General features: G+C 35.9%; 1 protein-coding gene across 3 annotated transcripts in view; it reads right to left on the bottom strand.

Annotated features, from left to right (window-relative positions):
- CUBN (cubilin) overlaps window positions 1-25,747 on the bottom strand; it is a 250,170-nt gene that overhangs the window by 186,922 nt on the left and 37,501 nt on the right. For 2 of the 3 annotated variants that reach the window (XM_036023812.1, XM_028507866.2), the window contains exons 18-26: window positions 25,466-25,610; window positions 25,061-25,239; window positions 21,796-21,961; window positions 21,240-21,456; window positions 17,991-18,121; window positions 4,553-4,745; window positions 3,106-3,266; window positions 2,461-2,642; window positions 1,475-1,631 (exon numbers count right to left, since the gene is read on the bottom strand). In XM_036023812.1, coding sequence (XP_035879705.1) covers window positions 1,475-1,631; window positions 2,461-2,642; window positions 3,106-3,266; window positions 4,553-4,745; window positions 17,991-18,121; window positions 21,240-21,456; window positions 21,796-21,961; window positions 25,061-25,239; window positions 25,466-25,610 — 1,531 coding nt within the window. Of the gene's footprint in view, window positions 1-1,474; window positions 1,632-2,460; window positions 2,643-3,105; window positions 3,267-4,552; window positions 4,751-17,990; window positions 18,122-21,239; window positions 21,457-21,795; window positions 21,962-25,060; window positions 25,240-25,465; window positions 25,611-25,747 lie in introns of all 3 variants that reach the window. The other variant, XM_036023821.1, reaches the window with a different exon arrangement.

Here is a 25,747-nt window from a genome sequence, read left to right as displayed (position 1 = left end):
GAATGCTCAAACTGTTTCTCTTTGAATACTTTTAGGGCACATTTCTGTCTGCACAGGACTTCTAAAGGTGATCTTGTGGTTTTAGATGCCTGCAAGAAGTTACACCAGTTAGGCAGACAGGTCCCATGAGCCCCAGTGACAACAAAACCGGGCAGAGGAAAATATGTTCTGTTAACTCACAGGGGCTGCTGTCAGTGCTCAAAGATCATACTATCTGCAAACCTCTAATTTCAAATGGCAAATTACAGAGAAAATCTCACTGGTTACCTCTGATTTTTACCTTTAAGGACCTATGTGCACTAAATTATTCCTTTAGTGTTCTGCAATTGTGAGAGAAAAATAAAATATCATAGAAATAAAAAGTAACTGATAAACAAATTAGCACAGCAATAATAAAATGAAAGAAAGTATTATATGCTCAACCAGATATACCCTTGCTAAAATTTCGGAGGGCTTTTCATGTACTAATGATGAATTTCTAAAGAATAAATTACATATAATTAAAACTCAGTATTCAAAACTCTCTACAATTCAGCCTAACCCCTAGATATAAGTGAATATGAGTCTTCAAATTTACACAGAGTTAAACATAAATATTCTCAACTAATCCAAAGGCATATTGTAAATTCAGATGATAATTTTGTGACTTCAATTCCATTTTTAGGTAGTTGTGTCAAAATTATGAATAAAATTAGATTTAGTGGGACAAGGAATGGTACTTTCAAAACCAGAAGTGTTTATTAAGTAACAAATCAAGAAAACCTTGTTCCTGAATGTCCATTTTGAAGCTAGCTGGAAAGTTTAATTCTAGAGCTAGAAAGGGGCTTTCACAATCACCTAATTGATTTTTTTTTTAAAAGAAAAAGTCCTGGGCTGGTGTGGCTCAGTGCATTGAACACCAGCCTGCAAACCAAAGAAAAAGTCCTGGAACCCCAGAGAAGAAAGGTGACCTTCCCAGGCAGGATAAACCCCTCAGTCCCTGGACTTTCTGTTCAAAACTTTAATTCCATCAGGCAGCCTTACGGGAAAGCAGATTTTAATATGACATCACTACAAAGACCAGATTTTTCCACAGTCAAGGATGTACTTATTCTATGTGTGACCACAAGGCCCATATTGCCTTTCACAGTACAAGACCAAAAAAAATGTGTGGGAGATAGCATGTACAATGGAATAATGTCTAATTAGAAGATCACAATATTTGATACAAATGAAAACTCATTAGCTATTAATCTGTTAAACTGCTCTTTAGCTGCATTGCAAGTATTTCAGCATATCTTACCGCATGCTTTAGTTATATGATAAATTTAATGCATGAGCATTTCTCCCTCAAGTAGTTAAAATTTTCTCAGTAAGTAGATAAGATTTATTTCAGTGGCCCAAACAAGTGGCTTATCCTTATTTTAGTTTGTCTCATTCACCAAAAGATTGAAGGCCCACTGCAAGGCATCAAGCAGCCAGTATACATACTTACTCTGCTGGTATTTGGCCAGGAAGCCACCTCCTTGCTGACCTTCATCTGTCCTCAGTTTTAAAAACATGCTGTCTCCACTAGACCGAATGAGAGGTGGTTTCTCACTCCCACAGAGCTGAGTGAGCAGATGAGAGGTGATACTTGGGCCATCATATACCTTCAGTAAAACATTGTAAATGTCAGATGACATGGCTTTAAATATGTAAATAATTATGTAAAGGCAACTGCAATCTTTAAGAACTGGAGAAGAAATACATATGTGACATAACAAAAGACTAGCCCTGAATCAATATATCTTTAAAAACTACATTTCAGTGTCTACAGATCTGGACCGTGAACTGGGGCCACTTAGTCACGGCTGCATATAGTAGTAAACATGTGAACCCATGTTGAAAACTGAAGATTGAAAAATAAAAGACTAATACGTATTTTTGAGACCATACTGGTTATCAGTGGTTCTCCTTGCTTTTTTATTTCATAGTTTATAATTTATAACATTTTAATAAATTTTTAGATTTAGATTGCTTTCAATGGAAAAGGCAGAATTTCTGGCACTGTAAAAAGTCATACATGGATGACTTCAATTACCTTTTCTAACTCACCATGTGGTCCTCTAAACTGTCATTTTGCACTGCATATATAGAAAGTACATAGATAATAATTGTGATAAATCTCATAACCCCTTTCAGTAAGCTTTAAATCATATTTAATATATCTTAATATTTAGTGCATATATTGTTTACATTCAATATATTTTAACACATGTATCTAAATACCTAGTCATTCAGTAATACAGGCTATACTTAGAAGACAAGTCATTTTCATCAAATTTTCTTTTAATTTTTTATTCTGTTTAAAATGTTTATGCGGATGTTTTGTGTAAATGTTCCCCTCTTTCAAATCTCAAAAATAAAAAATAAATGCACTTAATGTGTGTTGGGCCAGGAGGAAGCAGTGGATGATACGACTGAAACTGGTATACATACAGCCAGATAATCTAAAGTACAGTCTGGATGATGTTCCAGGTGAAACTCTTCAAATTCCAGCTCAAACGGGCTGCCATGGCTGGACTTCAACAACCAGTAGCATTCGGAGCTGTGGTAATAGGGCATCGGGTAGTTGGGAGACGTGAATGTGCCCGTGGGAGTGGTGAGATTGCCCCCGCAGCCTATCGGAGAAAGAGATGCAGTGAGGCATTGCCTTTCTTTCTGGTAAAACTGAACCTTCCTATCTATATCAGACTGGTGCTACTGTTTCTCCTTCTTTTAACCAAAATTTCAAAACAACTACATCACCAAAGAGTAGCTAGCCTAAAATTCCAATTCATGTCAATGTACTTTCCTTTCGTGACCAGGATGACCAGCTTAATGAAATATACGAGGAAGCCAGAACATTTTCCCTAAGACGACCAGCTTAATGAAATATAGGAGGAAGCCAGAACATTAAACTTACTTTGTCTTTCAAAAGCAAAGGGCTGCTATTAATTCAGAAATATTTATAATGTTGAAGTTTATTATACATAGTAATCACAAAATGCAGATGGAAAAATATGAATAAGAGTATGACAGTGCAAAAATTGAAAAAACAACTCAATTGGACTCAACAATAAAAGATAGCTCTTTGCTATTTACCTGTTAAGGATCCATCCCAGTAAGCTGAGAACCCTGACCTTGAGTCAAAGAAGTCACTCTTAAATTGCAACCACAATTTGTTACTGTGAGAGATGATTCTTGGAGGTGGGTTTGGGCCACAATATTTTCCCAGGAGTGGTGAAGTTTCATAGCCTCCATCTCTGTAACAAAATACAGGTATGAACATTCATTGGGTTATTGATAATATTACTGTATAAACATTATTTGAACTTTGAGATTACAAACAGATTAGTTTATGCCAAACAATGTCTCCCAAAAATACTCTAAAAAAAGCATCACTTCAAGTTTTCAATTTATTAAGTAGTATTGAAGAATTTAATAAAGAATAACCATCACTTATGGTTGGCATAACATTTGCCATAGTCAACTGCAAACTGAGACATCGTGTTTAGTCTTCTCCTTCTCAAGTACAGTGTCTGGCAAATGTCAGAGAACACCAGATAAAAAACCATAATTATTAAAAGTATAAAAAATGTTGTTTAATTTTACAGAGGAAGCCTGACATGTTTTCCTTTAAAAATTTTTCTTCTAAGAAAATATTTAAAATATATCATATTTGATTTACATAGCAAAATTTTTAAAATAATCCTGTCTTCAAGAACTTCTGGAGCCTTAATTCTAGTTTATAATCTGCAGCTTATTTTAGAAAAAGGATTCACTCAACATTAAAACCCAATGATTAATTTTTACAAATTAAGACAATTATGATATTTTAGAATGATATGGGACAATTGTGATTTCTTTTTAGTTCCTTACTTTATATCATAGAATAAACTTTACTATAAAATAGTGTAAGATTCCAGGCTTTTAAAATACTAAATAAAATATTTAACACTATGCATACCGAATCAATTAGCCAAATTTAACTCATTTAAAGATCTGGAGAGATGTCAGTAGATAGGCTAACTTACCTTTACTGCAAATACAACTTACTAATCACGTTCTTTCAAAGTAGCAAAGATTTAAAGAAAGTATGTCTTGCACTGAAATTGGTAAGTCTAGGCTTCTATTATCTGAACACGTAAACTCTGTGAAAACCTTAAGATAAAGTTACTGTTTAAGCATCATTTTGTGATACAGACTAACTGGACACTGAACAGCTTAAAATTTGAACTGACCTTACATAAAGTAATTACTCAACAATAGCAAGTATCTAATTCCAGAGTGGTAGTACATTTGTTTACTCTGCCCACATAAAATCTGGAGTCTATTTTCAAACAGTCCCAGTTAAAGAATCCTTTCAAAATAACCACAGAATCTTACACAATTTTCTGTTCTTCTAGTAAGTCAGACTCCAAATAACAAACTTTATATCTTACAAAAAAGAGGACTACAAGGAGTTTTATAGAGAATTTCTATGTTTTTTCATTAACCTTTCTGAGAATAAAAATAGTGAGAAACAGTATGATGAAACAAAGGTGCACACCTGATCTCCACGAAATCTGCCACACATGCTCCTGCGATGGCCTCCTCCAAGCTGAAGTTCGTGAAGTGCAGTGCGATCTGTTGGTTGGTTCCCACGGAGATCCTGTAAACGCAGTGCCAGTTGTCAGGGTAGTTGTTGGGGAAGTTCGGAGAAGTGAGCGTACCAGAGTCTTCGGTGTAGTCTTCCAAGCATACTGTGCAAGAAAGAGTCCATGACAGAGAAAATAAAAAATATTACACTACATTCATAAAACATTCAGTAATATATACTTGATTAATTTATGCCAAAGCACTTGATTTTTAATAGGCCATTCTGGAATGTTCAAAGAATAATTTTATTTCAAAATGGAGTTTTTGATATCTCAAAGTCAAAAACAATTATTAATAGTAAACCCAAGCTAAGTGGTGGAAATTTGCTATATATATAAGTAAACAAATTTTTATGTTCTTGGGAGTATTATAATTTTTCTAATTCATGCAAATTACCATAAACATTAAAAATGAGTCTCCACTACAGAAATCATAACCAGGGCCTAGAAATAGTTTAACTCTGTTCTCCTTCTCACAAGCTTCCTTTCAAAGGGTTTTCACCAAAGCGTGGATTTATGAGAAATGACAAAGCAGGCACCCCAGTTATGAGGTGAGGAACAGATGAGACTCGGGACCAGAGTGACCCCGAATCAATGCCCAGCTCAAATGCTGACAAGCTGTGGACCTTGGACAAGTTACTTCACCCCTCTGAGCTCCACCTTTAAAATGGAGATGGTGACTATCTTTGAGTATGCATGTAAAACTTAGAGACAATGCAATCAAAGGCCTTGGCACAGGGTATGTGCTCAATAAATGGTAGTAATCACCATTATGTTTCAAACTAAACCAGAAAGTTGTAAGAAAAATGAGCATAAATTATGAGGAATAAATGAGATCACATAAAACATTTACACAGTACTGGGACAATCTTTGTTCTAAATAAATGTTAACTGTTCTATTGAAATACTTTAAGAGTTTAACTTTACCTAGTCAGTCCTTCAGACTCCATATTTACTACCCAACCCACTCAGTCCTTATGCTCTTTGAATCTGAGATATTTCTCAAAGAAAATCTGGTTTGAAAGCATTGTTAATGTATCTTCAGTTAAATCCTACTAATATAAATGTAGGGTGCAGGAGTAGACACAGACCTCCTATTGAAAGATTTGGCGAGGGGGGGAGAATAAATTATTAACTTAATCATTAGTAAAAAAAAAAAAGGATGTTTAGGTATGCTATTTCCCCAGCTGCTATTGTGTAATCATACTCAGAAAAGAACAGAGGAACCTCTGGTATTGAGTGCACAGAGACCTACAGGAAATATTGCAGGTTCTACTGCCTACATATAGCTCTCAGAGTAACAGGTATTCACCAACTATTTAGTTTACTCTATTTTAAGCAGCAAGCAATCAAGGCTTGACTATATTAAAGGAATCAACAGTAATATTTTTGTATATTTTTCTGTAATTTTTAAAGATTTTATTTATTTTATTTTTAGAGAGGGGGAAAGGGAGGGGTAAAGAGAGGGAGAGAAACACTGATGTGAGAGAGAAACATTAACCAGTTGCTTCTTGCACATGCCCCAGCCTGGGACAGAGCCTGCCACTCATGCAAGTGCCCTGACTGGGAATCAAACCAGTGATCTTTTGCTTTGCAGGACAATGCCCAGCCACCTGAGCCACACTAATCATCGTTTTTGTTTATTTTTGTATAATTTCTCAAGGTATTTCTTCAAGGGTAAAGAAAGGAAGAAAAGGAGGGAGGGAGGGAGGACAAAAACCAGGAGAAGACAGGGGAGGGAGGAAGGGGGGCAGAGAGAGAGCAGTGAGAACAGAGGTGATAGATTAAGTATTATAGACCCAGTATTAAGATAAAAATTCATGGATCACATGGACATTATGTCCAATGTGACATTTTTTGAGCTGGGCTGAGCTGGCAGAACTGAGACTCACTGATTACTCCAATATTCAGATAGCTTTAGCCGGTAAATCAAATATCTAGCAAATTATCTGTTCCTGTCAGGTGTACTTAAAGGGATAATATTTCTTGCTTACCCACTCTACTCCCAGAGGGGAAATACAAATGTACTGAATATTTCTAACGCAACTTGCAATAAGTCTGCAGCAGAATGGAATGTATAATCAGGTTCCCATGTAAAGAAACCTAATTTAATGAAATTTTTGAGAAGTAGTGATGAGTAATTTTCCTGTACCTTGCCCAGATGCAAGTCATTATTGCTGCATCAAGGTGTTTGTTTGTTAATCCTTGCTGAAATTTTGATTTACATATCAATCTTCTTTTCTGTTGCTGGCACAAAGATAAACACATTCCCTAATGTATTCAAATGATATTTACACTTCACTTTGTCTGAAATGCTTTCTCTAACAACTTCCCCTCCTCTCTCAATACACCCTTTAACAAATAAACTCTTACCTATCATTTAAGGTCAAATTCAAACATCACTTCCTTTGTGAAGCCTTTCCTACTCAAGTAAAATTAATTTCCTTTTGCTCAATAAAACTTTATGCAAACAGTAATCTGAGTCCCAAACATATTTCCCTGCAGTTGGTCTTACATGAATATTTTTCCTCTACTAGGTTTTCAAATATAAACAGCACCTTATTAACCATCAACTTTCACTTACCACACTCCCGGCCCAGATCACATCTAGTAAGCACTTGTTAACATTATATTCCACGATGTATTGAAAACTGAGAGGGTTGGGACACCTACCTAATTTCCTCCCACCCCATTATTCCCTCCACTTTCCTCACCTCATTTTTTTCTTTCCTTCCTATCATCTCTCCTGAGTCAGATGAGATTCTTTAATGTTTTTATAATGTGTATCAATTCTCAATTGTAGAAATATCTGCTTCCAGCCCTGATAAGTAAATGCTACTAGACTAGTCCCTCTCCAGAGCAACCATAATAATAATGTTAATTCTGTCTACCTGCCCCCTTTTAATGCAGTTTTAGCTATATCATTTCATTCTATTTATATGATAAATTCTAACTTGCTATTATTTTTGCTTTGAATCATTAGTTGTCTTTTAAAGAAATAATGAGAAGAAAAAGCAATCTTTATATTTTTCCAGTTATTTACCATTTCTGGTGTTCTTCATTCCTTCTTGTAGATACATATTTCTCTTTGGTATAATTTCCCTTTGGTGTGATGGGCATAGTATTTCATGTAGTGTGAGTATTCTAGTGATAAATTCTCTCAACTTCGGTTTGTCTAAAAATGTCTTTCTTGCCCTATCAATTTGAAAACACTTTTTGCTGGATAATTAAATCTCCCCTCCAACCCTTTAATAATGCATCCCATTTCCTTTTTACCACCATTGTCTCTATTCAGAACCCAGCTGTCATTCCTACCATGGTCTCCCTGTGTACAAGGTGTCCTTTTCCTCTTTATGTCCCATATTTTTTGTGAAATGGCAAGAGGAGTGTGTGAAATGTAAAGTGTCAGGTTCAGTAGAAGATGTGAAGTGTGAAGTGGTAGCTTATTAACTCTAAGCAAACTTACTGATAAGTCAAGAACGTATATTGTTAGCCTTAGAGCAAACCTGAGGTAAAATGAGGTATCATTGAAAAGCCAATGAAGGAAATACAATGGAAATCCAAAAACAAGGTGGAAAAGTAATGAAGAAGAGGAAGGCATCTATGTAAACCCAAATGTAACATCATCCTTCAGTAGCAAAGGACCAAACGCTTCCCCCTCAAGGCTAAGAACAAGACCAGTGTGTCCAATCTCATTCTTTCTAGCCAACATCATACAGAAGGTAGTAGTCATGGCAAATAAGGCAGAGAGAGAGACAGACAGAGAGATATTAAAAAGGAGAAAATAAAATGGTCCTTATTCACAGATATAATCGACTATAGAATACACTAAGGAATCTACTAAAAATTTACTAGGACTAATAACTGAATTTAACAAGAAACAGCACACAACATAAGAACCTTTCAAAAATAGTGCTCAAATAATTAAATACCATTTGATAAGCAAACAGACAAACTTGGGTACATAACTCATATGATATAGAAAAATTAACTCAAAATGTATTATAAATGTAAACATAAAAAATCAAACTATAAATTTGTATAAAAATGCACAAGGGAAAATCTTCACAACTTTAGTAAGCACACATTTCTTAGCCAACACACACACACACACATGCTAACCACAAAAGAAAAAGACATATTAGATTTCTGTTCTTCAAATGATACCATAAGAAAAATAAAAGGCTAGCTGTACACGCTGGGAAAAAATATTTGCAATACATTTATCTGAGAAAGCATATACTTGTATCCAGAATATATATAATATACAACAAGACAAAAAACACAAACAAAAATGAACAAGACTATTTTAATGAACACCTCACAAAACAAGACGTAAATTATCAATAAGTATGTGAAAAGGTATTGAGCACTATTAGGCAGCAGAGACATACAAATTAAAACAACAGTGAGGCACCACTATACAACTACTAGAGGCTAAAAATTAAGAGACTGATAATACCAAGGGTTGCCAAAGATGTGGAGAAAGTAGGCTTCTCATTCATTGTAGGCGGGAATATAAAATGATATAACCACTTTGGAAAAAATGTCTAACAGTTTGTCATAAAATTAAATATAACGTTACCATGTGACCCAGAAATTCTACTCTTAGGTGTTACCCAAGAGAAAGGATAACATAAGTCCACAAAAAACTTTTATATCAATGTTCATAGCAGCTTATTTCATAATAGCTAAAAACCAGAAACAACCCAACTGTCTGGATAATCAAATTGTGATATTTCTGTACAATCAAAGGTTATTCATTAATAAAAAGGAAATACTGGTTTTAAATAGAACCACATAAAGACATTAGAGAAGCATTACACTAAATGTAAGAAGCCAAACAGTGAAGTAATCCAGGCAGTGAAAGACAAATACCATATGATCTCACCTATAAGTGGAACCTAATTAACAAAACGAACTGGCAAGGAAAATATAACCAGGGACATTGAAATCGACAACAAACTGACAGTAACCAGAGGGGAGGGGAAAGGGAAATAATGTGGGAAAGAAGGGAAAGGGACTTAAATGAACATGAATGAGGTACCCATGGACGCAGCCAAGAGAGGTGGGATTGAGGGTGGGAGGTGGGCGTGTGTAGGGCGAGAGAAAGTTGTGGTGGAAAATGGAGATGACTATATTAGAACATCAATAAAAAATGTTTAAAAAGAAAGAAAGAAAGAAGCCAAACATAAAAGAGTGCACACTGTGTGTTCCCACTCATACCTGTCTTTTGACCAGGCAGAACTACTCAACAGTGATAACAATCAGGCCTGCAGGCGTTGAAATGAAACATGTAAAGGGATCCATCAAGGAGACCCTAGGATACTTTCTGGGTTGATAAAAGTGTTGTATATTTTGAATGAAGTAGTGATTACATGGATACACACATTTATTAAAACTACAGATGAATTTTACCTAATAAGATTACAAAATAAAAATCTATGTTAAAACCTGTGGAGGTCATAGTCAAAACAATTACAACATAGGTAGTGTGTATCAGAGAGATACATTCATCACTAGCATGTGCTGAAATGCAAGAAAACACTTTAAAAACCCCACAAATTTGCATTTATCATATTTATATAATAAAATACGTGGTTTTTTATTTATGTTCAGTTACAATATAGAAAATATTAAATAAATAAATATAAAACCATGAAGAATAAAATTTTTGCTTTTCAAATAGCAGAGACATGGATATTGCTAAAAATGCAAGCAAAAACCATCTTTAGCATTAATTAATCAGAACTTTTAATAGTTGGCTCTGCAGAGCATCTCTAACTATCATTGCAAACGATATTGCCCTGCTCAAGGCACCAGCACAGACCGGAGTCTGCAGTGTCTCTCAGATACAATTTACTATCAAATACCACATGCCCTTATGAAACACATGTTATAACCAAATCAATAGCTTAAACATTATGGCTTGGCATTAATCACCTACAAACACGCAGCTAATCATGACCTTGAATGTACATACTCAATATATGGAACAATATTTAAGAAAAGAGTTTGTATCTCTCAGGTCAGCCATGACCTCCTCAGAGTTAAAAGTGTGTAAGTTCTGTATGAAAACAGGTTGAGTTCTCTAAAGGAAGTCCACTAAATAATTCAAATATCCAATAAATAATATATAAATTTAAAATAGAACAATACAAAATATTTTTGAAGTTACACCTGCTATAAATATTAACAATATAATATTTAATATTAAAATTTGGTTGTAGTTATGAGTTTCACATATCTAATTATACATAGAGAAAAACACGTTCACAGAACTTAATGTATCTATTGCTTTAAAGGCTAGTAACTCCTCTTATCTGACATTGAAGGCTATACACAATGTTTATATTTTCTTCCCTCAACAGAATAAATGACTCCTTTTAGAATAATACTAATACAGAGAAATGTGAATGTTAGGCTTTGGTTTCCTCTTATACTTTGCAATAAGCACAAATAATTAAAATTGAATCTATTCCCACAATTGTGTGTTGGCATAATTCTTACTACGTCAATACAAAATGCAAACACAAAAAAATGCCTTTTGTTTATGACTTACGTTGCCAAAGGAAAACTCATATCCAGTGGCAGTTTGCCTTTTATGAAACTCTAACAACATTTACAAAGAGATGAAGAAGAAAAGTATTATTTCTTCCATCCACTATATTCAACTGAGCTAGCAATGGAAAGGCACATCTCTGAAGATCAAATACAATGATTGATAAGCCCTGCATATCTTTCTTTCTTACCAACCTCAAAAAAAAAGTTAAGAAAGAAGAGAAAAAATATACAAATTTCCTCTGTGGACCATTACAAAATCATAAAGCTATATCTTTCTTAAAAATCACAATGCATCTTCGCCTCCATTAAGCATGTTCAAATAACTTTCAGTAAGAGCATTCAACTCATTATGAAAGAGAAAAGTTCCAAGTCATGGACAATCCCTCCAAACCACAAAGCGACAATGGTATCAGTCCCATACGATTTGGGTGACAGGGGTAGGACACAGGGATCCTGTGCATTTGAGGATGTATTTCTTAGGGAGACCCTAGATTATGGGGAACTGTCCCATCACCTCCCTTCTTTGCCTCATGTAATTACATGGTTATCCAATTACATTAGGGATGGATCTCTAAGTGGTACTTTCTGAAATCAGTCATGAATTGTTTTGTGTCTGCATGCATACATGACTGCAAATTTTCTAGATATTGGTTAATAATAGTCAAAGCAGGAACCATCCACTTCTATTGGCACATTTGATACAACATTTTTCCAAGTGAATCTTTGTGGGAAGGTAAAATTATGGATCCAATTTCTTTTTTAGGAAAGAAGAAGCCTCCCCAACTAAAATCTAACATTTTGCTCTACAATTTGCTGCTAGGTGGTCACAGGCACGGCTTTTTATTCTTCCTCACAGACGACCAATTCAGATGAATAGGAATATCAGCCAACTCACTAAAGCAGCTATTGTACAGTTGCACTTGGACATCGGTCATTATATTTGAAACCAGGCACAGTCACCATGCTTTACAGCTATTATGTAATAGTCATAGAATGTACCATTTTATCTTCCCCAACTATGTGAAACAGCGGTCATTATAACCTCTGCTTTTTAGAGAGGTTGGGATAAAGGATCTGAGACCCCTGAAGGTTAACTTCTAAAATCAGTTATTTTGGACTTGCCAAAGATACAAATTCAAACCCAAGTCCTCCCTTTCCAAATCCCATGCTCTTTAATAACCCCCGGCTTCCCTGTGCAGGACATGTCAGTTCATGAATGAGAGTGAGTAGAAGAATAGGAATATCATGATTAGATGTTTTCTTTAGCATTCTAATTCTAAGGATTAAGAAATTAAATGATAAATAAGTCTGGGCTGGGAAGTGCTGGGATACCAATGTATATAAAAGTATGAAAAACTTCTGACCATTAAAAAAAATAAATTGCTAAAAGATCAATAGACTTACTAAAAACCCTTTCCAGAGGGGAAAAATATCTGAATAGCTCATATTAAAAAACACAGAATTGAAGGTGGAAAGACCCAGCGAGGCTCTGACGTGCCCAGAGCCTTCCCGGATGGTACGAGAGCTGGAGCTAGAACCAAGACTTCTGACTGCGTTGCCAGCCTTCTTTCAGCACAGTGTGGGGAGCTCTTTCTACCACGAGCAGTTGCAGTCCTGTCCACAATTACATCTCCGTTGTAATTACATAGCAATTTATGTGCTGAGACTTGACTGTCAGAGTCTTAAGGAACTGCAAAGTTTCACTAGAATCATTGGAATTGCTTGGCGAAACCCCCCCAGACCTATTTGAATCAGAATTCCTGGGTGGGCCCCTGATACATGAATTTGGAACGAGAAAGTCCCACCCTAAGTTTCTCATGAACAATAGAGTTTGGGAGCATTGTTCTACTGGATTTAACTTTTAAAATAGAACCAGGACTCTCTCTATTTTTTTTTCTAAAGAAACATTCTTTCACACTTCTGGCAGTTATTTCTTGACTTCCCTCAGATGTGCCTTCACCATTCCGAGGTGACCGATGAGAAACAGCAATGAACACACACTGGGGTGGTGTAGGCGGGAACTCTTGGCCAGAAAGACTGGGAAATACACTAGGGCCCATTTTTAACTTTATTTGATGTGATTCTGACACTTCTTGGCCATTTCACCAATTATAAAGCACTTCTATTTTAAGAAAACAGGAAAGTCTACCACAATTCTGCCATAGCTGTAAACTGAACGTTACCAGCAGCACAACATGCAGGGTGCAGGGGTGTCCAGCTTGCAGCTGTGGGCTGCATGCAGCCCAGGATGGCTATGAATGTAGCCTAACACAAAACTGTAAATTTACTTAAAACATTATGAGATTTTGGGGGATTACATGTTGCAATGTTTTCAATGTGTAGCCCAAGACAACTCTTCTTGCAGTGTGGCCCAGAGACATAAAAAGGTTGGACACCCTTAGAGCATTTCCAAAAGCTAATCTAGATATGGCAACACAGATTGGATGTTGGGACTGGATTATAGGGAGCCATTTCGCATGCCATGGGAATGTAGCTCAGCCCCCATGTGGAAAACCAGTGGGGAATGAGTCAGCACACAGGACCACACCCACGGAGGGGTTTTCCTGTGGGGAATCAGGCCTGCATTGTACCTAGACTGCTATGAGACTCGCTTTTGCTAAAACCCCCTCATCCTGGATTGAGGCAGCAAGTGCTTACTGTAACTTCCTAAAATCTGGGCTAAATCTCCCAAGTATAGAGTGTGACCGGTTCAACCACTTTTTCCCTTGGTCTGCAACATCTTTCTCTTTGAAGTAATTAGCAACATTCTTTCCTTTGTTGTCTGTAAAAGGTAGCCCCTTGCAGCAAACCTGTGCATAGTAAATGAGGACCATCCTCAATGTAATGTGCCCAGAGAAGCAATAAAAGCCTGTCCAGGCAGGGGCTGACACCCTCTCTCTCTCTCTCAGAGAGTGTCCATGTCATCCCTTTTCTCTACAGGACTTCTGTAGTCTGTGTGTATTTGTTCATAGCAGCCACAACACAAAGATCCTGCCGGCCAGGATCCGCATCACTGGATTGCGTGGATTTGGTTTCTAAACCAACGAGCTGTGTTTTCTTCAGAGCATAAATTCAATTCTGGACTTCAATTTCCCTTATGTAAAAAATCAGGTAATTGGACTAGATTAGCATTTCAAACTTTCTGACACACCATAAAAATACATTTACATCAATCACACACAGTCATAGATACTGCAAACAGGTTTCATGAAATAACACTTTACTTGGTATGATAAACTCTAATATTTTCTGTGCTACTCCATAATCTTAGCAAATGCAGGTAGTCACCTAATAAGTTAATGTCATGGCCCACTAATGAGTCATAAATGTTTTAACATTTGAAAAACATTGAACTAGATATTACATGGGTTTTCATCTAATATTCAAGTAGTAAATACATAAGGTACATCTTCCAGTTCTTTTTTATACTTTTAAAGTTCTCTCTTGGCAGGACTGTATTAATATATATGCAGTCGATGTTGGTAGACTATAAAATCACCATTTAAATCTGTAAAGTAAACTAATAAAATTTGTAACAAGAAAATTCCACCCCAAGTTTCTTATGAACAGTAGAGTTTGGGAACACTGCATTACTGGATTTAATTTACAAATTAAATTAGTCAAGCAATCTCTCAAAATTCAAATATTTCAAACTTTAGATTAGCAAACATTTAAAACCTAGTCTTATGATCAGTTACTAAGAAAACCTTGAGTTCTAGTCACAAGCTCTTTACTTGTTACTTTTTGTTTCTATTTGCTCCGGCATATCTGGACCATGGCAGAAATAGTGATAGGGGAGGTAGTCAAAGCAATGACCAGAAGCCCATCTCTTTCCTCCCAAACACATACTTACAAGCTGACATCACAGCCTGCACTACAGATGGAAAAGTAACTGGATTCAAGTCAGGAAATTTAACCTTTATCAGATCAAGACAGGCAAGACTTCAGCCAAGAAACTCACACCTGTTATGCTGAGGAACTAGAAATCAAGAACCCAAAACTGTCATTATTTCTCTGAAAATAACTTCTGCTAGAGCAATAAAATAGAATGAGAGCCAATGATTGAGCCTCCATGAATGCTTTTCCATGATACCATTTTATTCTGCAGAAAATATAACAAATGACAACTGAAAAGAAAGTGTCCTAACACCTCTCTATTTCCAGGTGGGAACTCACTGGAGCACAGGCTGCCTGAAGGGTGCTCCCACCACCTGGCTGTCACCAGCCCAACCTCCACAGCAGCCTCCGGAGCCCCGGCCAGTTCTTTGCTGCACAAAAAGGCAAGCGCCCAGTGACCAGCCTGGCTTAGCCAAGAGGTGGAAAGTAGACACCCTGGACTGTGATTTCAGCCCTGTCTGACCAAACGAAGGCCAAAGTAATGATCAGGGAGGCAGCACTCAGGGAGGCAGACTGGAGTCTTTCCAGCCTGCCGCCTAAGGGTCCTCTTCCCTCTTGTCACTTCACTTGTCTTGCGTTCTTTTTCTCTATCAATTTCCCTTTCTGTCCTGCTTGCTTCTTTCCTTTTTCTTGACTTACTTTTATTTTACCTGCATCTTATCTTTTTGAAAAAAAATTTTTAATTAGAATTTAACATCCTCCCTGCCAGATTATTTTGATTGTTCTTGGTTCTTCCTGCACTAGATACTGCCTTACTAGCTCATGTGGTGTGAGCAGAGCTGTGTTAGTCATTGCAAAGATATGTCTTACTTTGCATATTGTTACAAAGATTTCCATAACATTTTTGGGAGTCCCTGCCTGCTTTGTATGTTATCTAAGATACAGCTAGTTTATTCATGCAGCAAATTAAACTGCATGAATACAGTTGATTAAAGCTAGATCTCAAAGATCATCAGATCCAAACTCTTCATTTTACAGACGAGAAAACTGTAGCCCGGAGAGTTCAAGTGACTTCTTCCAAGTCATAATCTAATATTCAGTGTGATCCAGGCCAAATACATGAGGCAGAAAAAACTACAAAAGTATGGAAAATCATGTGCACACTGTAACTTTTTGAAAAGTCAATTTTGGTCATTGGATATTAAACACATGAAAAAAAGTCCATCAGATGTGTCAATTGTATAAAATAACTTGTTTTAATCTCTGTGGGTTTAATTTCCCATGGGTTTGAGCTGGATAATGAACTGTTTCCTAGAAAGGACCCCCATGGGAGAGAAAGGCATATGATTCTCTCACACTCAGGATTCTGAAGAGATCTGAAGCCATGCTACCAAAACATAGCACTTGAATGACTGCAAAGAACAGTAGTTTTGCCTGAAAAGAAAATTAGTAGCTATCCACTCTGAGGAGAAATAAATGAGAAATTGGGTAGGGATTCTGAATGAGAGATTTTTTTAAATTAATTAATTCATTAGTTAATGGATTATTCGTGGGAGTGGGGACTTTAAAGGATGAGCACCTGGAACTCTCCAGACGCATGACTTTGTAAGGAGAGCACATCCGGGGACAGGAAAAGCTCCCAGGCCTTTCCAAGGGAGCAGCAGTGAATTGCAGCATGCTCCCGGGCGACCCACAGGCTGCAGTGCTCAGTCAGCACCTGTCTCCTACAGATTTACACGCTATAGTATTTTGGAGCACTAAGCATCTCTAAAAATGACACAAAAGGAAAACTCAGACTCCCTAAAATGGTACACATCCCAGGTGGGAACATAATCCTAAAAAACCATGACATTTTCATAAGACTTTATGAAAAAGCCTTAGACTTTTGGGGTTGGGGAATCCCAACCCATAGACTTTGGGGTTGGGGAATCTCTGGTTTACATATTACCTCAAAGACCCTCCGTGCAAAAGATATCTGTTTCCTATGCTATATTTACAAAGATCAAAACAATGATGAGAATGATTAAATAGGAAAAATATAATAAAAGGTATAAATGCTGAAAAGGTTTAATTTCATGAAGTAAAATTTAGAAATGTATATTTTGCCAAGAAAGTTTCCATTTCCTGCCATAGAATTCCATGTAGTAGCCGCTTATTCTTATCTGCTGTTGTTCTTTTTCTAATTTCTCAAAACCCATGTTTGGTTTCTTTGGTAAAAGAGAAAGGTTTTAATTTTGGTAGAACTTTAAACTCATAGAAAAACTGTGCCCTGGCTGGTGTGGCTCAGTGGATTGAGCACCAGCCTATGAACCAAAAGGTCACTGGTTCAATTTCTGGTCAGGGTACATGTCTGGGTTGCTGGCCAGGTCCCCAGGCGGGGGTGTGGGAGAGGCAATGGATCAATGTTTCTCTAGCACACTGATGTTTCTCTCCCTCTCTTTTTCCCTCCCTTCTCTTCTTTCTAAAATATAAACAAAATCTTTTTTTTCAAAAGATTATAGTCATATTTTTAAAAAAGAAAAATTATAAGAAATAGCTCCTGAATTTCTTGTACCCAGATTTACTTCATATTTGCATGTTGCCCCTTTGCTGTCCCTGCCCCCCTCCCCTCACTGACTTGCTCACTCTCTTATCCTCTGAGCCACTTGAAAGTAATTTGAAGACACTGCTTGTCTGTACTCCTGAAGGCATCAGTGTATAGTTCCTAAGAACAAAAACATTCTCTTTCAAAACCACCTTTCCATGATCAAAATTAGAAAATTCAACACTGCTACAATACTCTTGTCTAATCATTATTCCCTTTTTTAATAGGGAAGACACTGAAGTCCCTACACTTTTTTCTAAATATAGCTCTCACTGTGTGCCACAGGTTTGGGAATGAAGTATTCTCATAGGAAATATTTTGTAATGTAGTAAAGGTAACCAAGTATACAAATGCCATTTTGTTACCTGCAGATGCATCAGTTGCTTCATAGTTTATTAAAAAGCCTTCGTAAGCAAGGTCAGAGTCAGCCACAAACGCAATCTTCAATGAGTTGGTATTGCTGGTAAGAGAGGGTGGGACTGATTTTCCACAGTATCTATTTGAAACCAAGAAAGAACGTAAGTTTAAATTTTTTTAGTATGCTTGAAATGATAAACCAAAATTAAGATATATTTTAAAAAGTAATAATAATAGCCCCTATTGCCCTTAAAAAATACAAATATATTTTAGGCACAAACATTTACAAGTTGTGAAAACCTTAGTCATGACTGCTTCCCTGAAACAGTTTTGCTTTTCATCCTCACATGAGGACATTTTTAACATGACCTTTAGAAAGAGAGGAATGGAGAGAGAGGAACATCAATGCAAGAGAGAAGCATCAATTGGTTGCCTTCAGTATGTTCTGGGATCGGGGATCGAACCCACAACCTAGGTATATGCCTTGACCGGGAATCAAACCTGCAGTCCTTTGGTTATGGAAGGATGCTATAACCAACTGAGCCACACAGGGCAGGGCTCCCTGAAACAGTTTTATGTGTGTATCTAGCTACATGAGTTGTCATTTATAAGTTTAGTGAAATTAGAAATTACAAGCTATACTAGGTTGCCATATAATATATTATTGAACTTACTAACAGAAATGTACTGTATTTTTCGGACCATAAGACGCACCTAGGTTTTAGAAGAGAAAAATAGGGAAAAAAATTCTGAAGCAAAAATTATGGAAGAATATTTAATAACATAAATAACATAATATCTCAGCAATGTAAATGTAAACAGAATTCAACAGCAGTATTAACCATTATTCCTCCCAAATTTGGGAGGGGGGTTGGGGGAAAGAGTGTATCTTATAGTCCAAAAAATATGGTAATGAACTTTCACAACAAGGTGAAACCATAGATCATAAACACGTGAGGCATGAACTCACATCAGGCCTATCACTTAGAGCCATTATGGCTTTGAGCAGATCACTCAATCTCTGTGCCTGTTTTCCCCCTCATTAAACTGGGGATGATGATGGTACCTACTTTATAGGGTTGTTTTGAGAATTTGATGAGTTAATATACTGTATATAAAAGACTTAGAAAAGTGCCTAGAATAGTGAGCCCTATACAGGTAGAATCTATTATCATTAAGTAGCTAGCCTATGTGGAGGTTAAGAATTTGATTACTAAGCCATGGCACATTTTTGCTGAATAAGAGCAATCATACCTTGAAGTATTCCAGTAATGCTAACAGTAGAGCTGTGATCACAGACACTCCACAAGAACTTTTCTAGAGGAAGAACTGTAAGAAGAAGCAGCTAGAAAAGAGGAATCACAAATCTAAGCACACTTGGTAAATTAACCAAATGCAATGACAGGGAAAAAACAGAAACCAAAATAAGACAAAATGCTGAATACAGGAAATGGATTAATTAATTTCTGAGGGAGAAAAGGAGAAAAAGAAGTGTGTAATAATACCATTTCAGTGTTAAAATAGATTTGATATCCTGAACAAAATACAGATGAGTTCATTAATATTTTATTTATTTATTTTTAATTTTTCACACTATTACAGATTCCCGTTTCCTTCCCCTTTGCCCACCTCCAGCCAGCCACAGCCCTCCCCTGGTGGCCCTCACCGCATTGTTGCCAGTGTCCACGGCCAAGCATATGTATTCTTTGGCTAATGTCTTCCAGCCCCACTCCCACCCCCGCCCCCTGAGATCTGTCAGTCTGCTAATCAGTATTTTAAATGTCTCTGTATATGCCTACCTATGTCTGCCAAATTGGGTAAGACTATTATAGTAGTTTACACTATTCAGCAAAACTGTATTTCTCAGTGATTATGAATCAAGTACCATAAAAAGAAAAAAATGATTTGAAAAATGAAAGATAGAGATAAATAAGAAAAAATAAAGAAGAGTAAAAGCTAAAAAAATAAGCTTAAGAAAATAATAAAGGGAAAATGTTTAAAAATAAATGAAATACAAGAAAAAGAAATTTAAAAAATAAGGATATTTTTGTTTCCAACAAAGGTATTATAACAGATGCTGGATATAATCTTGTACCTGAAACAACTGAAATATATAAAACAATGGCTTTCAAGACATTGAATAGCAAGCAGTGAAGGTAAACATGTAACTTTAAAAGCAAAACTGGACACAATCAAACTGTTTCTAAGCAACTAAGTGCATCCCCCCAAAAGGCTCAAGAACACCTAAAGGAATACAATAATGTCCATTGCACAAAAACACAAAATTGAAAATGTCTGGAATCCTATCAAACATTACCAGACATTGAAAAGAAAAAGGAAAATATAACCCATAATGAGAAGAAAGACTGACCAAAACATAGCAAGAAATGTCACAGATGACTTAAATTAGCAGTCAGAGACATTAACAGTTGTAACTGAACCCCACAGGTTTCGGAAGCCAGAGGAAAAAATTAACGTGGAAAGTAGAAACATGGAAGATATAAGAGGTGGCCCAAATAAACTTCTATAAATGGAAACTATGATGTCTAAGATGAGAAATGCACGTAGTAGGGTAAACAGCAGAACAGACAATGCAGAAGAACAGATTAGGGCACTTGATTGAACATGTGACAATAGAAACTTTCCAAAATGAAACACACAGAGAACAAAGACTCAAAATCAAATAAACAGAGTACCCATGAGTTGTGGGACACTATCAGATGGCCTAAGATACAAGTAATCAGAGTCCTCACAGGAAAGGGGAGACAGAATTTCAAGTATTTCAAGAACTAATGGCCAAAACTGTTTTAAATTAAATGCTTTAAGCGATAAGCCCTCAGATCCATGAAGCTCAACTAAAACATTACACTGACTAGGAAAAGCCAGAAAAAAAAAACTGTATTTACAGTATGATTCCAATTCCAGAATATGCAAACTAATTTACAGTGGTAGAAAGTAGGTTAGGGGTTTCCTGAGGACGGGGATAAGGAGCAGAAGTGAGAAATGATCTCAGGCAGGAAGAAGGGTTAGGGGATAATGGATGTGATTTTAGTGATGCCTTCGTGCGTACACACATATGTTAAAACTTAATTATGAAAGGCCCAGGTGACAGAGTAGTGATGTAGAAATGGTCATTGAGAAGCATGTTAACTGTTAACTCACCTGGTTAACATAACACAACATGGTGGATTTTAACATCCTTCACTGAAGAAAGAAAATTTTTGTGTGGAAAAAAGAATGAAACAAAATAATCTCACCTCCCAAGAGATATCCCAGAACCAGTATCATAAACTTCTAGATAGTCATTTGTGCAATTGTAATGAAACTCCAGATGAAATCTCCTGAATATCAAATTTATCCGGTAGCCTGGCTCGACTAATATATACCAGGTACAGTTGATACCATGGGGGTAGATATTTGGATGACCAGGACTTTGAATAATTCCTGTAGGCTCTCTAAGAATTTTTCCACATTCTATTGAAAAAAAAAAATAATTGTCAGAACAAGCTACCTGATATTCAAGATAACATAATTTGTTCATAATGTCTTAAAAGCTCAAAAACTAAAACTTTCCTGATACACTACTGCAGAAACTTAGTTTTTCTCTTATTAATAGACATCAATTAACTATCAATATATGCTGATTAAGAAATACATATTTTGCCTTTGAGTACACCCTTAACATTTATAGTATAGATGAGTATACACTTACAGTATAGCCAAAAATTTTATAATAATTTATTTACATTGTTTACATTGTTTACATTGATATAAACCTGAGACACAAAGCAGAAGAAAGAGACAATCGCTTACCCAAATCTGCAGAACTGAACTTTGCACTGAAACCATGGTTTGCAGAAGAAGAACTTTTCACAAACATGACATAAAGAAAATTGTATGTGGATGTTATTAACGAAGGTATGGCTGTGCCACAATATTTTTTATTTTCAGTAGAACCCAAAATGGAACTGCTGCCAATCTAAGGTTAAAAAAATATATTCAAATTCATTGTTAGGTCCTTATTTTGAAAAATTGCTTTAAGGATAAGTATTTCTGAAATGTTTTTATTAATACAATAAAAGTCAATTTCAGAATATTTTTGTCATCCCAAAAGAAACCCCATGCCCATCAGTCATTCCCCATTCCCCTCAAGCCCCTGGCCCAGGAAGCCACTCATTCACATTCTATCCTCGATACATTGTCTCTTCTCCATTTCCGATAAATGGCCTCATAAAAAGCGTGGCCTTTTGTGACTAGCTTCTTTCACTTAGCAAAATGTGTTCAAAGTTATGTGCCATTACTTCATTCCTTTTGAATGTCATATAATATTCCAATCCATGGATAAAACACACTTCATTAATTCACTCATTAGTTGATAGACACCTACATTGTTATACTATTTTGCTATTATGAATAATGATTATAGTCACTCAGGTACAAATTTTTGTGTAGACATATTTTTTAGTTCCCTTTGGGTATATGACAGGTCTCACCAGAAAGTATCTAGCCATATAATATAAAAAATAGAAACATTTATTGAAAAAGATACAAGGCACAAGAAACATTGTACATAGACAATGATGCCTCAGTTGCCTTCAAATTAGGCACCCTGGGACCCCACACAGTTCTCCTAGCATTTCTTCCACTGTTCAAAACACTCCTCAAAATTCTTGGAATCACCATCAGCTGCCTTGTCATATTTTCCTGAATCTCATCGATGGTCTGAAATCTCTTCCCTTTCAAAGGTGATTTTACTTTTGGAAAAAAACAGAAGTCGCAGGGCACCAAATCTGGGCTGCAGTAGTGCTGAGTCACCTGGGTGATTGCAAGCCTTCTAGAACATGGATCTCTTCCAGTAGGTTCTCAACCATCTTTGAAGAGTTTGTGCCACACTTTTATTTGAGCTGCTCAAATTTCACCATCCTCAAAAGCCTTCTGAATCATCTGAAAAGTCTCCATAGAGGAATGTTCAAGCTTAATGTAAAATTTGATGCAGGTTTGCTGCTCTACTCAGTCATTTTGAATGCAACATCCACACAGTACACATGCTCACTCAGTGGCGCCTACCACCCCCACTGACTAGTACAGTGAAGTCATCATTGTTCACACATGCACATTCTGGTCCACTCTCCTTGGCTTCCAGGTTATATCGATGTTGTGCAAACTGTTCTCATTATATTAACAATGGTGGACTTTCTGGCCAGACCTCATATACTTAGGAGTGAAATTGCTGAATCAAATAATAACTTTATGTTTAAGTTTTTGAAAAACTCTCAACTCTTTTCCAAAGCAACTGCACCATTTTAAATGCTCACCAGCAGCGTACAAATATAAAAGGATTTCAATTTCTTAATCCTTATAAACAAGTCAAAGCACAAGGAGGTAGGGCTTCATACCCACTAGGTTTGACTTGTATGTTCCTGATGATTAGTTTTGCTCAGCACATTTCATGTACTTCTTGGTTATTTGTGTATCTTCTTTGAAGAAATATATTCATATTCTTTCTGTATTTTTTAAATCAGGTTTTTAAAAATTTTGATGAAGTCTGATTTTTCTATTTTTTCTTTTGCTGTGTTTTTGTGTGCCATATCTAAGAAGGCTTTGTCTAAGCCAATCACAGATACTTACTACTGTTTTCTTCTGGGATTTCAGGGTTTTAGTTCCCACATTTAGTTCTATGATTCATTTTGAGTTAATCTTTGTAAATGGTGTAAGAAAGGGGTCTAGTTTTATAATTTTGCATGTAAATATCCAGCAGCATTTGTTCAAAAAACAACTTTTTCTCATTGAAATGGCTTTGCACTCTTTTGAAAAATCCATTGACCACAAAGGTATGGACTTAACCGTGGACGGTCACTTCCGTCCCATTGTTTTGTGTTTTTATCTTTACTCCAATAACACATTTCTTGAGTACTGTAGCTTTGATTTATGTTTTGAAGTCAGTATGTATGAGTCCCCCAGTTTTGTTCTTCTTTTTCAAGGATGCTTTGGTCATTCTATTTCCCTTGTACAATATCTCCACATGAATTTAACAGTCATCTTGTGAATTTTTGCAAAAGGGCCAGCTGGAATTTTGATAAGGATTGAATTGAAGCTTTAGATAAGTTTGGGAGGTGCTGTCATCTTAACAACATTAAATCTTCTATCCCATGAATATGAGATATCTATGCAATCATTTAGGTCTTTAACATCCTTCAACAATGGTTTGGAGTTTTGGAACACAAGTATTACATGTCTTTCAAAAGATGTATTTTTCAATATTCAGTCCTTTTGTGCTATTCTAAATAGAATTGTTCCTTTGATTTTACTTTCCAATTGTTCACTACTAGTATATAGAAAAAAAAATTACTTTCACATTTTGATCTTGTATCCTGCAACTGGCTGAATTTGCTTATTAGTTCTAGTGGTTTGTGTGTGCATTTACTTCTTAGGATTTTCTTATATACAAGATCATGTTATCGGTGAATAGAGATAGTGTAAATCCTTCCTTTTCATTCTGGGTGCATTTTATTTCCTTTCCTTGATTAATTTCCTAACTAGAATTTCAAGTATAATGTTGGAGAGAAGTTGTAAGAACAGACAACTTTGTCTTTTTGCTGACCACAGGAGCAAAGCATGTAATGTTTCATCATTAAATATGATGTTAGCTGTGGTATTTTTTTTTTTTACAAATACCCTTTATCAGATTAAGGGAGTATCCTTCTATTCTTAATTTGTTGAGTGTTTTTTTATCATGAAAAGATTTTGGACTTTGTCAACTGCTTTTTCAGCTTCTATTGAGGTAATCATGTGGCTTTTTCCTTTATTTCATTTTACATTAAATGACTTTTGGATCTATACCAATCTTGTATTTTTGAGATAAACCCCACTTGGCCATGGTACATGAGAATATAATTCTCTTTATATACCACTGGATTCAGTTAACTAGTATTTTTTTGAGGATTCTTACATGTATATTCATAAGAAATAGTGGTCTGTACAAACTAGTGTTTCATGTAACTGATTTGAAGACAACATAACTTTAATATTTTAATAATATCCAACCAAACATAAATATTCAAAGGTGTTATACACTTACCTCAATATAATCTGTATCACAATGGTCAGAACTTCCAATTTCAAAGCCAGTGAAGTTGAGAAGAACTACTTGGCTTTGGGGTTGGTTGATAGTCCACCTGCAGATCCTTTCTCCTGGATACACGTTAGGATAAAAGGGCGAGCGGATGACCCCTTCTCCAGTTACTTCACCTCCACAAGCTGCAAACATGAAAATGAGAGTGGTGTTTGTCAGAAAAAATGGTCCTTGTCCTTAATTTTATTACAAATTCTGATTACGTGCAAGGATTTAATGAAATGTGACATTACTATTCAAATTTTTTTGTTGCCACTTGAGAATATAAAATGACAAAAGTATTTCAAGAAGTTAAAAATATTATAATCATGGAAACTATACATTAAAAAATTACAGCATAAGTTTTCTTACCTACTTGATAAGCAGCTCTGAAACCAGCTCTTCCGACAGAAGCATCGATTAGAAACCTGACCCAGATACTATTAGTAATGGATTTAATGTTTGAGAGGGTTTCATTGCTGCAGATTTTTCCAAGTAAGGTATCGTGATCACGAACCTAAATAGAAAAATAAAATAGAGCTGTAATTCTAATCTTAAAAAATTTGTCGTGGCAGGGTGGTATTTTAGAGAGGGGGAAATGACAGATTCAAAATCAGTTATAGTCTAAGTTGGGTTACATATTTATATCATATT

Source organism: Phyllostomus discolor, chromosome 1, assembly GCF_004126475.2.
Source record: "Phyllostomus discolor isolate MPI-MPIP mPhyDis1 chromosome 1, mPhyDis1.pri.v3, whole genome shotgun sequence".
Taxonomy (NCBI): domain Eukaryota; kingdom Metazoa; phylum Chordata; class Mammalia; order Chiroptera; family Phyllostomidae; genus Phyllostomus; species Phyllostomus discolor.
This window is presented reverse-complemented; position numbering and strand designations above follow the sequence as displayed.